Source organism: Enhydra lutris, unplaced genomic scaffold (genome assembly GCF_002288905.1).
Source record: "Enhydra lutris kenyoni isolate GAN:26980312 unplaced genomic scaffold, ASM228890v2 scaffoldscaffold77, whole genome shotgun sequence".
Classification (NCBI taxonomy): domain Eukaryota; kingdom Metazoa; phylum Chordata; class Mammalia; order Carnivora; family Mustelidae; genus Enhydra; species Enhydra lutris.
Window position 1 is genome coordinate 3,440,587 of NW_019154161.1, and position 16,732 is coordinate 3,457,318.

General features: G+C 50.3%; 1 protein-coding gene across 1 annotated transcript in view; it reads right to left on the minus strand.

Annotated features, from left to right (window-relative positions):
• The window catches only part of LOC111160688 (glutamate ionotropic receptor NMDA type subunit 2D), a 37,259-nt gene that overhangs the window by 7,838 nt on the left and 12,689 nt on the right, over positions 1-16,732 (minus strand). Inside the window, exons 5-10 of the mRNA XM_022523976.1 lie at positions 16,496-16,707; positions 16,064-16,232; positions 15,406-15,559; positions 12,935-13,060; positions 12,510-12,739; positions 10,642-10,802 (exon numbers count right to left, since the gene is read on the minus strand). Coding sequence (XP_022379684.1) covers positions 10,642-10,802; positions 12,510-12,739; positions 12,935-13,060; positions 15,406-15,559; positions 16,064-16,232; positions 16,496-16,707 — 1,052 coding nt within the window. The remainder of the gene's footprint in view (positions 1-10,641; positions 10,803-12,509; positions 12,740-12,934; positions 13,061-15,405; positions 15,560-16,063; positions 16,233-16,495; positions 16,708-16,732) is intronic.

Genomic DNA, 16,732 nt, shown 5'->3' on the forward strand with positions numbered 1-16,732 from the left:
TATCAAGACCAAAGATGTTTTCAGATACACAGTGGCTCTAAAATTTTACCCACCCCACCCCCATGTGCTTTTTGTCAGGAGGCTCAGAAGAACAAGGGAGAAAAACCCAGGAAGAGTGAGAATTAGAATATGACAAGAACCAAACCAGGGGGCAGGTGAAGGGATCAAGATGGTAGCTATGTGGCAGACAGGGGCGGGCCAGAGGCCATGAGAGAAACTTCTTCCACATGATGAAATTAATGGAGTACGTGATGCGAATGTATATGTGAAGAAGAGGTTCATATAGTTAACAGAGATTTTTGAATTAACAAAGAAAACTCAGCCCTAAGCAACTGAAAAAAAAAAAGACAATTATTAACTCCAGGAAAAACAAAGAATTGTGTGGGAGAGGAAAGTAATCACGGTTTACTACTTGTGGCAGCTGTGGGAGCATTTACACAGTCATAACATGTAAACACTGCATATTCATCTAGCCAGAATCACAGTGTGGGAGGCTGGAGTAATTTAAATAAGAGTATGAGTATGTGTCTTCCATAGTAAGCAGTGAATGGAAAATACCTAAAATTGAAAAATCAAGAGGTAGCCACACAAACAGGGTATTTAGAGACAGGGGCGCAAACAGCAAGATGATACAATAAATAAGGTAAAAGCAGATTCCTCTGGGGTGGGAAAAATGGGGGGGGGTAGACAGATGGAAGACTGTTGGTTTTCGTTTAAAAAAAAAAATCTTGTATTTGACTTTCCAAACTATGTGGATGTATAACTCTGATAAAAATAGAACTAAAAGTTAGGGGAAAAAATGTAAAAAGGAATACTGGGGAGAAAAAGAATTCGGCAGAAGCAGAAATCAGAGCAAGAGGTAACAGCGAGAAGCACAAGGTATCCTTTGTGAATCCAAGAGGCTGCTGGGAAGGGGCACAAAGAGGATAATTCTGGAATTTTCACGGCCCACCTGAGGCAATATAGCGTAGTGGTTGAGGTGCTGGGCTCAGAATCTGACGACCAGGGTTCAGATCCCAGCTCTGCTGCTCAGTACCTGTGGGATCTGGCTGTGCCTCAATTTCCTCATCTGTAAAATGGGAATGATAATATTCACCTCTAAAGTCTTATGGTCTCCCAACAGTTGTAATATTGAGGTCCTACCTCAGTTGGAGAAAGGGTCTTTACAGAGGAAATCAAGTTAAGGTAATTAGAGTGGCCCCTAATCTAGTAAGACAGGTGTCCTTACAAAAAGGGGGAATTTGGACAAAGAGACACATAAATGGAAGAGGATGGAGAAGAGACCCGTCCACAAGCCAAGGGAAGTTCCTTCCCTTGCCCTGAGAAGGAACCCAGAGGACTTCTAGCCTCCAGAACCATGAGGCAACAAATTTACAATAGCCCCAGAAAACTAATAATGAACTAATTAAATGAGTTAGAGCAGAACTGGATATATAATAAACACTCTAGTAAATTGAAAAGAGAGAGGAACGATCTGAGCCTTGGCAGGGATACGGGACAAGGGGAACTTTGCACTGTAGGCGTGTAAGTTGGCACGACCACTTTGGAGGATGTCTGGCAGGATCTTTTGAAGCCAAGCCTCTCTCTCCCTGTGATCCTGCCATTCTGCCCAGGGGGATTTACCCAAGAAAAATGAATGGCGCACGTCCCTCAAAGACTTGTACAAGAATGTTCACAGTAGAGCATTCATAATGGCCAAACACTGGAAACAATCCAGATGTGCACCAGCAGTAGAATGGACGAATTGTGGTGTATTCAGAGAGTGGTATACTCAGTGGGATATAGGAATGAACGAGCCTGGTAGAGCGTGGGGGCAAAACAAGCCTGACTGGTGAAATGGTCCATACCCTAATCTGGTCATATATAACAGCCACGTGTTATATAGACAGTCAATGAGCTTCACAACTTAAGATTTGCAGGTTCTCTCTCAACAACAAAAAATGACACAGATGAAGCCTCAAGCCCATTTTTAGCTTTAATAGCAGGGGCAGGGGTTGTGGCTGACCTTTGGAAGAAAAAAAAAACCAAACACAAAAACGCATATCCATCCTTCTCTCAAGTCAGGGGCAGGAGAGATTTGGATTCATTCTTTGAGATGGGGCTGCTCTCCAAAACTCAGGAACTAAGTGGATCGGGGACATGGGGTCCCCCCGAGTGTCTGAATTTTTGCTCTCTGAAGGTGAGGAAATTGACCGAGAAAGTGACGCATAGCTCTAGAACTACAAGAAGACGGTTCCTCGGCTTCCCAAGGAAGAGCTCGTCCCTGTCCGGGAGTAGGGGTGGGTGGGCAGAGCTTGGGGAAGCTGCCCTGCTTTGCGGAACAAAGGGACAGGATCTGGAATTCCCAGGGGCCTTCCTGGAGGGAGGGGCTGAGGCCCAACCGGAAGAAGAGGGAAGGGGGTAGAGATGAGTCAGCTGGCTGGCTGGGGAGGATACTCTGGGGGTGAGCACGGAAGTGAAAAAGTCCCAGGGGGCCGGGGTGGGGGCCAGGGCTGTTCCTAATGTTCATCAGGAAAATTTGCATTTACATGATGTAGACCGGGCGGCCCAATAGCGTAGCTACACGCCTTTGTGGCTGCTCTGCGCACTTGAACGCAGCGAGTCTGAACTGAGATGTGTTGGGTGTAAAACGCGCGGCCAACTTCGTGCGGGGGTGGTGGGGTGGTGGTGGGAGATTATGTAAAAGGTCCCAACCATTTTTATGCTGATTACATGTTGCAGTAATATTTTGGATACACTGGGTTAAGTAACATGCATTACTAAGATTAATTTCACCCGTTTCTTGTTACGTCTTTTAATGTGGCCACTAAAAAAACTTTACAGCCACACTGCATTCCAGAGGACAGCGGCTTCCCAGGCTCAATCCCAAACCCAGCACCGGACACTCAGGTCTGAGGCCAGCGGAGGCTTCTACGGGGATTAAGGGAAGGGGTGGGCTTTGATTTTGGTTAATAGCTCTGGGGCTGGGAAGACCCACTCGGGGCCAGTGAGATGCTCCAGAAAGCGAATTAGATCTGGCAAAGAGGAGCTTGAAGCCGGAGCGAGCCTGAGAAGCACAGGAAATTTGCCGCTTCCATGGAGGGGAGTTTGGAGCCAATGTTAGAGCAATCCTCCCCGGGGGCGGGTGGGGGGGAGCCCCTATATGACATCTGGGGCTGAGGCAAGCAAAGAAGATCAGGAAGGGGAAGAAGTCCAAGTATGAGAAGAGGAAGAAGGGGGAGGGGAGGAAGAGGAAGAGGATGCGAAGGAGGAAATGAAGGGAAAAGAAGGAAGGGAAGAAATAGGAACAAGAGAGCTAAGAAGAGGCTCTGGTTGGCTCAGTCTGAAGAACCCAGGACTCTTGATCTCCAGGTTGTGAGTTCGAGTCCCACGTGGAATGTAAAGATTACAAATAAATAAATAAATGAACTTAAAAAAATGAAAAGGTAAAAAGACAAGAGTTCTGGATTGGCACTTCCCACAATGGCAGTCACTAGTCAGGTGTGGCCCTTGAGCCCTTGAAATGTGGCAAGTCCAAACTGAGATGTGCTGTGAGTAGGACATACTTCAAATTATAAAAATAAATAAATAGGGGCGCCTGGGTGGCTCAGTGGGTTAAAGCCTCTGCCTTAGGCTCAGGTCATGGTTTCAGGGTCCTGGGATCGAGCCCCACATCGGGCTCTCTGCTCAGCAGGGAGCCTGCTTCCCTTCCTCTCTCTCTGCCTACTTGTGATCTCTGTCAAATGAATAAATAAATTAAAAAAAAATGAAATAAAAAATCATTGATTTTTTTTTAAAGATTTTATTTATTTATTTGTCAGAGAGAGAGAGGGAGAGAGAGCAAGCACAGGCAGACAGAATGGCAGGCAGAGGCAGAGGGAGAAGCAGGCTCCCTGATGAGCAAGGAGCCCGATGTGGGATTCGATCCCAGGACGCTGGGATCATGACCTGAGCGGAAGGCAGCTGCTTAACCAACTGAGCCACCCAGGCGTCCCAAAAAAAATCATTAATTTTTATATCACATATTGTAGTCATATACTGGAGATATTGGGGTAAACACAGTATTTCACTAAAATTAGTATCACCTGTTTCTTTCGAGTGTGGCCAATAGAAAATTTTAAATTATATATATGGCTTCCCAGCTCTGCTCTAGGAAAAAAAAAGAAAAGCTGGAGGAAACTCCTGGAATCATGAATAGTGGATAAGGAGGGGAAGCAGGGAGATCTTCTCTTTTTACCTCATTATTATTTTTTAAAAATATTTTATTTATTTGAGAGAGGGATAGCACAGAGGGAGAGTGAGAGGGAGAAATGGACTCCCCGCTGAGCAGAGATTTTTTTTTTTTTCTTTCTGCAGATGGGACTCAATCTTAGGACCCTGAGATCATGACCTGAGCCCAAGGCAGGCGCTTAACTGACTGAGCCACTCCCAGGCCCCCCTTTGCCTTATTATTTTTAATACCAAGGAAGTGTAGTGCTATGCAAGTAAAACCGCTAAAGAGAGGTTATAAGACATTTGAGGGAAGGGAAATTTTGTTCCAGGGCTTGGGAATGTGAAGCGAAGGGTGCCAGGCACAGAGAAAGGGGGTGTCCTCCAGATGGGGTAGGCCCAGGGAGGGGGACAAAGGGGTCCACCAGGCTTCGCAGCCAAAGGAAATGCAGGAAGCCAGTGGAGGAAAGGTGTTCTGGAGAGCAGCCCAACACTGCTTGCTCACAAGTGCCGGAAGGTTCATCTTTGAGAACCCTAGTGGAGTAGGGGTGTGGCAAGCCAGAAACCACGTGACCAGGCCCCACCCTGACTGCCCCCGATTGGCCCCAGAATAGACACCTGACTCCCAGCTGGACCCGCTGCAGTGTCACTAGCCCGGATGTGAAATTGAACTGAGGCGTGCCAGGGCTCACAGGGGACCCTGGAGCTGAAAGGCTGCGTGGAAGCTGGGGGCCAAGGTAACGTGCAGACAGACTAAGACAGGAACCAGTGGAAGAGACAGAGAAGCAAGGGAGGAGCCTTGCTTCCTGATGTTTTATTTCCCAGAGCTGCTTTGTAACCAGGTGGGATTGTTGATGCCATATTATGAAGGCAAAAATTAAGGCTCAGAAGCTCAACTGATTGGCCTAGGGCCCACAGCAAATAAGGGGTAGCTCCCATTCCAACCCTGGACCATCTGGTTTAACCATCAGTGCTGTCTGCTATTCAACATAGTACTAGAAGTCCTAGCCTCAGCAATCAGACAACAAAAAGAAATCAAAGGCATCCGAATCGGCAAAGAAGAAGTCAAACTCTCACTCTCTGAAGATGTATGATACTTTATGTGGAAAACCCAAAAGACTCCACTCCAAAACGACTAGAACTCATACAGGAATTCAGTAAAGTGTCAGGATATAAAATCAATCCACAGAAATCAGTTGCATTTCTATACACCAACAGCAAGACAGAAAAAAGAGAAATTAAGGAGTTGATCCCATTTACAACTGCACCCAAAACCATAAGATACCTAGGAATAAACCTAACCAAAGAGGCAAAGAATCTGTACTCAGAAAACTATAAAGTATTCATGAAAGAAATTGAGGAAGACACAAAGAAATGGAAAAACGTTCCACACTCATGGATTGGAAGAATAAATATTGCGAAATACTGTCTATGCTACCTAAAGCAATCTACACATTTATGCAATCCCTATCAAAATACCATCAATTTTTTTCAAAAAATTGGAACAAATAATCCTAAAATTTATATGGAACCAGAAGAGACCCTGAATAGCCAGAGGAATGTTGAAAAAGAAAGCCAAAGTTGGCGGCATCACAATTCCAGACTTCAAGCTCTATTACAAAGCTGTAATCATCAAGACAGTATGGTACTGGCACAGAAACAGACACATAGATCAATGAAACAGAATAGAGAGCCCAGAAATAGACCCTCAACTCTATGGTCAACTAATCTTCAACAAAGCAGGAAAGAATGCTGAATGGAAAAAAGACAGCCTCTTCAACAAATGGTGTTGGGAAAATTGGACAGCCACATGCAGAAGAATGAAACTGGACCATTTCCTTACACCACACACAAAAATAGACTCAAAATGGATGAAAGACATCAATGGAAGACAGGAATCCATCAAAATCCTTGAGGAGAACACAGGCAGCAACCTCTTTGACCTCAGCCACGGCAACTTCTTCCTAGAAACATCACTACAGGCAAGGGAAGCAAGGGCAAAAATGAACTATTGGGACTTCATCAAGATCAAAAGCTTTTGCACAGCAAAGCAAACAGTCAACAAAACCAAAAGACAACTGACAGAATGGGAGAAGATATTTGCAAATGACATATCAGATAAAGGGCTAGTATCCAAAATCTATAAAGAACTTGCCAATCTCAACACCCAAAGAACAAATAATCCAATCAAGAAATGGGCAGAGGATATGAACAGACACTTCTGCAAAGAAGACATCCAGATGGCCAACAGACATATGAAAAAGTGTTCAACATCACTTGGCATCAGGGAAATACAAATCAAAACCACAAGTGAGATACCACCTCACACTGGTCAGATGGTTAAAATTAACAAGTCAGGAAATGACAGATGCTGGCAAGGATGCGGAGAAAGGGGAATTGAACCCTCCTACACTGTTGGTGGGAAGGCAAGCTGGGGCAGCCACTCTGGAAAACAGTATGGAGGGTCCTCAAAAAGTTGAAAGTAGAGCTACCCTATGACCCAGCAATCACACTACTGGGTATTTGCCCTAAAGATACAAATGTAGTGATCCAAAGTGGCACCTGCACCCGAATGTTTATAGCAGCAATGTCCACAATAGCCAAACTATGAAAAGACCCCAGATGTCCATCAGCAGATGAATGGATAAAGAAGATGAGGTATATATACACAATGGAATACTATGCAGCCATCAAAAGAAATGAAATCTTGCCATTTGCGACGACGTGGATGGAACTAGAGGGTATTATACTGAGTGAAATAAATCAATCAGAGAAAGACAGTTATTATATAATCTCTCTGATAGGAGGAATTTGAGAGGCAGGCGGGCAGCTGTGGTGGGTAGGGAAGGAAAAAATGAAACAAGATGGGATCGGGAGGGAGACAAACCATAAGAGACTCTTCTTAATATCACAAAACAAACTAAGGGTTGCCGGGGGTGTGGGAGGGTAGCGATAGGGTAGTTGGGTGATAGACACTGGGGAGGGTATGTGCTATGGTGAGTGCTGTGAAGTGTGTAAGCCTGATGATTCACAGACCTGTAACCCTGAGGCATATAATACATTATATGTTAATAAAAATAATTTTTTAAAAATCAGTGCTGTTAAACACCCCCAGAAAACTGCTTGGGGGACACTAGCACCCCAACATTATATGGGACGATCTGGATGGGTGGGCTCTAGAGAAAAAATGAGTGGATGGATGGATGGATGGATGGGATGCACAATTTAAAAACCAGTTTTTCCTGTTCTGTGTCCTAACTCCTCTGCCTGGGATTCTCCAAACTCGGTACCCATCTCAGACCTCCTGCAAGGGACTGCTACTCTAGACCCCGTGCTTCTGGGCATCCCCACTCCACCCCCCTTTTCCAGAGGAATCCTGGGGCCAAGGAGTTGTACCCACCCAGAATCTACATCTCTGTTGGGTATTTATGCTCTGGGAACTTGGAGTAGGTAGAATGATGGCCTCCTAAAGATATCCACACGCTAGGGCGCCTGGGTGGCTCAGCCGGTTAAGCATCTGCCTTCCGCTCAGGTCATGATCCCAGGGTCCTGGGATCGAGCCCCATGTCAGGCTCCCTGCTCAGTGGAGAGTCTGCTTCTCCCTCTCCCTCTCCCTCTCCCCCCACTCATGCTTGCACACGCTCTCTTTCTCTCTCTCTCAGATAAATTTAAAAAAATAAAAAAAAAAAAAAAGGTATCCACACCCTGATACTTGGAACTTGTAATCTTACACTGGAAAAGAGACTCTGCAGATGTGAATAAATGCTCTTGGGATGGGGAGATTAGCCTGGGTTATGCGGGTGGACCCAATGTCATCACAAGGTCCTTTCAAGAGGAAGGGCGGAGGGTCAGTCAGAGTAGAAGCTGTGACAATGCTAGAAGAGTTTCAAGGACCCAGGGCCGGGAGCCAAGGAATGCGGGCAGCCTTGAGAAGCTGCGAGAGACGAGCAGACAGATTCAGGTGGGAGGACAAGGAGTCAGGTGCTCTCCTGGAAGGCAGAATTCTGAACTTGAACTTGTTTAGCCTTTCTGTTGGTTAAGGTCTATTTGTCGAGGCAGGAGGACCCAAAAACGATTGATAAAGTTTCAACAGTCTGACATGAGGTATGCGAGCCTCCGTGTGTACTCTTCTGCAAACGTTAGCCATCGGGCTGCCCAAAGTCTTGGTTGAAAAAGAAAAGCTTATTACCCCAAATGCCTGCAGTTCATGGTGCTTCGAGGGGGAGGGTAGAGGAGAAAAGGGCAGTTCTCTGCCAGGGGTGGAGTGGGGCAGAGAGAAAGGACACGTGACTAATGAGAAGGGGCTCAGTATCCGAAATGAGGCTTTTGGGGAAAGAAGACACAGAGAGGACACAGGGAGAGACAGAGACGAGAGACCTTGTGACCCCCCAGAAGTCCAGAGAGAGGAAGTAGAGCCCCGGAGAAGGAAAAGAGGCAAGAGGGAGGCTATCTGGCGGCACAGTTACACATTCCACAAGGCCGGGACTCGGGCGGATGGCTTGGCTGGCACAATCTCCATTTGCAGCCTCTCCCTCTGCCACTGTCTACCACAGAGCCTGGGAGGCCAACACACTCAATTTCCCAGCTTCCTCTGAAACTGGGAGTGACCCTCTGGCACACGCTCTGAAACAGCCACAAGTTCCTCAGAAAGGCATACTTGCCCCAATAAAAAGGCAAGGCTTTGCCAGGAGGAAATCCACTCTTTCCCTCTTTCTCCTCCTTCTTGCCTGCAACCAAGATGGGCTCCACGGCGGGGCAGCAGCCATCTCGTGACCATGAGGCAAGCACAATGAGCGAGAAGGTCTAGGCACCAAGGTTAGCAGAACAAATACATGGGAAGAGTTTGGGTCGTTGATGGTATCTTTGAGCTATCATGCCAGCCTCGGACTTCTTACTGAGAGAGAAAAAGAAACCTCTCTCTGTTTAAGCAGTCCTAAGGATCCGGGTGACCTACCTCTTTTATTGACTATTGGTATCCAGTGCAGGAACTGTGCCCAGCACAGAGCTGGTATTCCCACAAAGCCCAGATTTCTTTCCTGCTACTGGTTCTGCATTGTGATGCTTACCCCCCGCATCGCGATGCTTACCCAACACTCTTCCTTACACCCGGTTGGCTGGGTTTCTTTTCTTGCAGCTCAACAATCCCAATCAAGACAGAGGGGTAAAAAGGAGGGGCTGCTTGAGGGGCGAGCTACGTGGGGAAGGTGATCCAAAGGACCACACTGATATCTGTCCATCCATTCTCCACCTTGCACTGGGGCGGGGGGGGGGGGGGGGTGGCATTTGCAAATGGAAATCAGATCACACCCTTCCCTACTTAAAATCTCCCTGCCTCATGGCTTCTTGCTGCCCTTCAAAGAAAACGCAACCCTGATCTCAGCTTCAGGGCTCACCCGTGTACCCTACTCTCATCTCCCCTCTAATGTCCCCTCCCGGACCCTCAGCCACATTGACCTTCTTGCTGTTCCTCCAGTAATCCCTCGCCTGCCTCGCACCATCTGCACACCCTGTTTCCTCTGCCTGCAAGGCTCTGCCTCCAAGAGTCCACGAGGCTAGCCCTCACCTCCCTCAGGGCTCTGCTCCAGTCACCTCCTCCAAGAGGCCCGCCCTGAACACCTTGGTGAATATATCCCAGTTTAGTCACGCCCTAGCTCACGATCACTTTCTGGATAATCCTGATTCTTCCATTTGTACATTTCTTATTCATGTCCCACCCCTGGACCCTAAGCTCCCTTGAATGGAGGGAGACTGCCTGGCATAGACGAGGGGCCAAGAAAATAAATGATGCGTGTTGAATGAGGAAATCAAAGAGGAGCAGGGAGAAAATCACCGTAATCAGCTTTGTTGTAACCTTGGTCGGTACTCTGGAGTCTGAACTTAATTCTACCCCCATGACTTAGGAAACTGAAGTTCGAAAACAAAACCAAACGAACAACCTCATCCAAGTATCCATTCCGGTGGGTTCAGATCTAATGATCATAATGAAAATAATAATTCAGCAGCAAGTGTCCACAGCGAGCTGGCACTTCCGCTACCAAATAATATATTATACAGCCCAATCATAACAGCCATAATCATCCTTACAACAACCTTAGGAGGTGGGTCCTTTTCTTATCCCCATTTTACAGAGGAGGAAATGAAGGCTCAGAGTGGTTGAGTAACTTGCCCAAGATCACACAGCCATGAAGAGACAGAGCCTGGATTTGAACCCCGGCAATCCGGCTCTGGAATCTGTAAGTCCCGGGTCTCTGAAGACATATGAAGGCATCACAAGGACCCTGGTTGTGCAAGGGGGGCCGTTCACTGCCACCCTCAATGACCTAGGCATGCCCTCCAGGCCGAACCACCCCTGGCTGACCTGACGCTGATGAGTGGTGCCTGGCCCCTGGCTCTCTGCCCGCATCCTTGGGGCCCCTGGCGGCCCCCCACCCCCCAGCCCGAGTCTGCGCTGACCCTGCCTTGAGCTGAATGAGCGCTTCCTCTACGCGGGGCTGATTGTAGCGCACCATATAGCTGTGCATGTCGGGGTAGTTGCTGCGAATGTTCTTCTCCGTGGACCCGTTGGGCACCGTCCCAAACTTCAGGGGCGGGTACTGCTCCTGGGGCCGCTGGAACTGGGGCAGAATGGGAAGTTATTAGGGCGCCCCCCTGGGGCCATCTGGGTCAAGAATAGCCTTGACCCAGATGCTCTGTTCTGAGGGACACCTGCCAACTGGCAGGCACCCCAGCCCAGAAGTGTTTCTCCAACGCGCTCACCGTGACCCTCTTCTGCTCCCACCCAGCAGATCCATCTGCAGACAGCCACACGTACACACACACACACACGTGCACACACACATATATGCATACAGAGTCTGGAGGAATACTGAAATATTTAACACCCGGCATGGCCTGATCGTGGTCCAGTCTGGAAAGGCACTGGCTACAGAGTTTGAGAAGGGCCACAGAGGCCTCTGATGTGCCAGGCATTGACCCTTAGCTTGCTGGATCATGGGAGGTCCCAGGGGTGGGGGTTGGCCTGGTGGGGGACTGGAGGCAATTGTTATTTACAAATCCATTCAGAAATAGCACACTTTTTTTTTTTTTTAAGAGAAAGAGAGAGAGAACTCATGCAAGTGTGAGCCCCGGGGTGGGGTGGGTAGGGGCAGAGGGAAAGAGAGAATCCTAAACAGACTCCATGCTCAGCATGAGTCCAATGCAGGGGTCAATCTTACAACTCTGAGATCATGACCTGAGCTGAAATCAAAAGCTGGATGCTTAACTGACTGAGCCACCCAGGCGCCCCAAAAGTTTACTCTTTGAACAACAGACATAGCCATAAGGTGTGTGCTGACTCAGTGTCAAGTGTATATATGACTAAAACAAAAGTACAGACATATTTTTATTCGGTAATTTTAAAAAAAATGCTTGTTGGGATGCACAGGTGGCTCAGTCGGTTAAGCGTCTGCCTCCGGCTCAGGTCAGGTCCTGGGATCGAGCCCCGTATCAGGCTCCCTGCTCAGCAGGGAGCCTGCTCCTCCCTCTGCCTGCCGTTCGACCTGCTTGTGTTCTCTCTCTGACAAATAAATTAATAAAATCCTATAAAAAAGGCTTATTGCAATCCACTGAACTGATTTCTCAACCTTCTAATAGGTCATGATAATCCAGTGAACCACTTCAACCTCAAACCGTGCTCTGCAAACCACTAGTACCTGAGCAGACCGGGATCTGCAATGACGTAAGTATAGAAATCAAGAGAATAAGCACTTAGAGCAATTTTTTCAAGAAGATTTTTAAATTTGTTTCTTTTTAAAGTAAACTCTACACCTAATGTGGGACTCGAACTTATGACCCTGAGATCAAGAGTCGCGTGTTCTACCAACTGAGTCAGCCAGGCGCTGGGCATTCAGAGCAATTTGACAGAATAATTTTATGTCTGTTGAAACTACATAAAAATTTGGGTTTGAATTGTGCATGTCTTGGTTTTCAATTTTATGTTTCATTTTTTGTAATTCATTTCTATTGTATCTTACAAAAGCATTGATCTCTACCGGAGAAAGTTTAAAGATTAGCTCTTCATCACACTCTGAGAGAAGCACTCATCTAGAATATTCCATTTGGCACTACTGCCCCCCAGGACATTTGGGGTTACTCTCTTCTCCTGGGAATATTTAAATAGTCCATTGTGAAACAACCATTCTCTTCCAGAATATTCTTTTCTACCATTTTGGAACTCTTCCTGGCAAAAGACCCCCAGGAATCCTCTTCGGACCTCCCATGTGCCAAATTTCAGCCTGACCTCCAACCCTAGCCAGCTCCCTCTCTCCCCCAAACACACACACCTTTCGATCACTGAGCCCAGACACGGTGTCCACATACTCCTCCTGGATCATGAAGGCGGCCAGGTTGGCTGTGTAGCTGGCGAGGAAGATGACGGCGAAGAAGGCCCACACCAACACCATGATTTTGCTGGTGGTCCCCCGGGGGTTCTCCACGGGCACCGAGTTATTGAACACCAGGGCCCAGAGCAGCCAGATGGATTTCCCAATGGTGAAGGTTGAGCCGCCAGGCCCTGCAGGGGGCCAGGAGGGCGACATGGACCCGAAATCCCTTCTACTCCATGAGGGAGCAGAAAGAACTATGATTCCCAGCAGCTCCCAAGGCCTCTGGAGCCTCCAGAGGCCACTGCTCTACCCCAGGGGCTGTTGGGAAATGTAGTTCTATCTGTGGTCCGGACACTTGGAGGTGATGGAGGAAGGGGACTCACGCTTGCCCGTGGCCAAGCTGCGGTTGTAGCCGACGGGACTGAGGTACTCGAAGATGAAAACGGTGACGGCGACCACAGTGAGGCACATGACGAACATCATCACCCACACGGCAGGGCTGTAGGGCTCTGGGGGCAAGGAGGTATGGGGTCATGGCTTGGCCAAGCAAAGGACTGGAGGTTGGGGGGACCACAGACACATGAACAAGGTGCATCGCAGACAGGATCTTGTCCTACTCTGTCCCCTTCCCAGGCTCCCCACCTCAGGGACAGGCCTCATTGCCCATCCAGACCCCTGGGAGACAGTCTCTCTCAAGAAAGCCAACTCAATCATTTCTGTAGTTTTGGTCAGCAGATAGATCCTAAATGTTTCCTGAGCCCCAGACCTGAGTCTCCCCCCGTCCCCGGCCACTCACCATGTCCCACACTGAGGCCAGCATCCATGCCCAGGCTCCCCATCCTTCCATCCCATCACAGTCCGACCCCCCCATTTGCCAGCCTCGCCCCCTTCCTCCGGCCTTACCCCTCCGCAGCCACAGCCTATACCCCCCACCCCTGCCCCCTACCTTGGCCTTTCTTCCCCATTCTCTCAGGCAACAGGCTCAGGCCTCATCTTCTCTCCTGGCCCATCTCCACCCCACCCCGCAGCCCTAGGGGCTCCTTCGGCACCCAGAGGTGACCTGGCCTCTCCCCTGCTCACAGCCTCCTGTGGCACCTCAGCGCCTCCATGAAAGTCACTGCCCCTCAGCCTTGCTTCCAGCCTCCTCTCTGGCCTGATCGCTCTCTCAAGAGCCCAGTGCTTTAACTGGCCAGAACTCAAGGTTCCAGAACGAGCCTCACTCTCTCTGCCTTGTCTCTACCGTCCCTGCCACCCCTGCCACGCTGACCCATCAACCAGACACACTTGCACCCATGTGTCTCCTCCTCACACTGGCAATGAACCCAAATCACCGCTTCCTTGAGATTCATACCAGGTGATCTGCCCTCCCTGGGCCAAGCGCAAGTGGCCAGGACTGCCCCCATCACAACAGGGTCACCACCCTGGACTGTCACTGAGGCATCTCGGGACACTCCTGTTGCCTCTACTGGGCAACGTGGTGGGGCATAAAATGACGTTGTCACTTCCCTGGTGAAGGCAGGGGCCCCATGTGGTGCATCTCAGGGTGCCCTGCAGAGACCTTGGCCAAGAGACGGCCACAGAGATGCTCTTGGTGAAACAGACAGAAACCAAACGTAAAGCAAGAGATGTCCTTTCTCTCAGTGTTGTCACTCCCAGGAGCTTTGCCCAGACTTCAGAGAGCAAGAGGGAACTGACGTGAACAGCTGCCCTTGGCCTGATGTGCACTTTTCCTTCTCTTGTCTCCAAGTTCAGCGAGATCCCTGCCCCATCCACCTCATAGCCACCAGCCCATCAGGGGCCAGCTTCCTACCCACACTCCAAGCCTGGTTACTCGCCCCCACCCTCACTATCATCTTCCTATCCCACACCCACCTCCTCTCTGCACAGACCTCTGCCTTCTCATGGGCCTCCTGGCCCCGCTGCCTGCAGTGGGATATTTTAAAAGCCTAGATCTCACCATATACCCCCTCCCCCACCATCTACAGTTAAAATCTTGGCCATTGCCCTAAGAGTAAAACCCAACTTTCCTACCAGAGCCAAGGCCCTGCACTTTCCCCCCACGTCCCCCAATTCCCTCTCAGCCCTTGCCTCCCACCCCCTCACGATCACTCACTGCCCCCTCTGGTCACACAGACTTCCTGCTATTTCCCAAATACTCCACACACAGTCCCGCTTTGGGTTCTTTGCCCCTGCTGTTTCCTCTGCCTGGAACCGTTTCTCAGGTCCCATCTCCAAAGGGGCCTTCCTGCCCTCTCCTGGCAGCATAGCCCCATTCCTCTCCACCTCCTCACCCTGGCTTAATTTCTCATACTATTCATCACCACCTGAAGTGATCTTGTCCATGTATCGCCTTAAGAGATTATTTTCTTCCCCATGAGGCCAAGAGCTCTTAGAGGAGAGGGGCGTGTGGTTGCAGCCTGGAGCCTGGCCCATGAGAGATGCTCAGTAAACGCTGAGAAGTGACTGGAGCATTTACCATGTGCCACTCTCATGCTAATCCCTTTTCCTCATCTCATATACAGGGGAAGACTTAGGGGTTGTGGGGGCCTGAGGCTTATACAATGTGGAGGGCTGTCTTTAAGGGAAAAAAAAAAAAAGAAGAAGAAGAAAAAACGAAATTATGAATACAAGAACACAAGGTACAGGGCCTTGAAGAGAATGTTCGAGAGAAGGTTCCCGAAGCTCCAGTTCCCTTGGCCTCGTGGTAAAATGGCTTCTCCCATTTTACAGATTGGGAAACCCAAGGTCAGAAGCGACACCACCTCACCAGTCACGGCACGGGGACAGGCAATACCAGGATGGGAACTGAGCACACAGGTGTCCCGGTGTTGCCGTCCCAGGGCCCGGGGCTCACCGAGGAAGGCGGAGGGGGACACAGTGCCGTTGCTGCGGGCCACCATGACGCTGATGCCCGTCTCCACGAAGGGCACAGAAAAATCCACGATCTCGGACCGCTCCTCGTTGATGGTGAGGGAGCCAATGGCCATGTCCGCACGCTGGTAGAAGACCTGGGGTGAGGGCGAGGAGGGGGTGAAGGAACCTGGCTGGGTCAAACGCACAGAGGCGGATGGTGGGCAAGACCAGCCCCAGATGACCAGTGACAGGGTGACAGAGAGGGCTAGGAGGGTGGCGGGGTGGCCGAAGGGGTCGCAGAGTGGGGCAGGAGAGGAGGAGGTGAGAGGCGGAGAGCAGGGGTGGGAAGAGGTAGCCCCAAGCCCAGTCCGGATCCCAGAACATGCTCTCTGGATTTGGGCTCAGTCCTTCCGGCCCCGCCCCCTTCGTTTGGGAGGGCCAACCTCCTAGCCCCGCCCACCCGCCCCCCCCCCCCCCCCGCCCCCCCCCGCTCCCCGCCCCCAGTTTCTTGCCTTGTGGCCCCGCCCCCAGTCGAGGCCCCGCCCCTCAAGGCCCGGGCTTCGCTCCTTCTGGCCACGCCCCTCCAGCCACAGAGCTCCAGCGCGGTGGCCCCCCCAAGCCGGCTTCCTTCCCACCCGCACTCCCATCAGGCGCCCCACCTCGCCGATCATGCCGTTCCAGACGCCGTCGATCTTCTTTCCGTGCTTGCCGTTGGTGACCAGGTAGAGATCGTAGCTGAAGCCGATGGTCTGCGCCAGCCGCTTCAGAATGTCGATGCAGAAGCCCTTGCAGCACCGCTTTTCCGGGCGGGGAGCGTCCGGAGGAGGGCTGCGGGGAGTGAGCAGGCTTGGGGATGCTGGGGATTCCCCCCACCCCACTTCAGACTCTCCGATGAGATGAGGGTATGGCGGGAGAGACACACAGCAGCTAAAACTATGGTTAGCGCTTTCTGGGGAAACTGAGGCTCAAAGGAGTTCCGTGACTTGCCCAGGGTAACCAAGCTAGAGGGCTCTGTGGGTTCTGGATTCCAAGGGAGGAGGGGGCGGGGGCCAGGACTGCAGGGCTGCAAGCCCTGGAGCCCGGGCTGTCACCTGTGGGTGCGGTTGAGCTGGCTCCTGCAAGGCACAGAGTCCCGAATGCAAGTGCCACTGATGGGGTCGGCGGGCTCCACAATGACAAAGGGCCTCTCCTCCAGCGTGGCCACGGTGAGGTGCTGCGTGTCATCCACCGGCTGCAGGAAGCGGCCATAGCGGGACCACAGCGGGTACTTGAGGCGGAGAGTCTGCTGCTCCCAACTGCCCACCTTGGCCAAGAGAAGGGGATTCAGG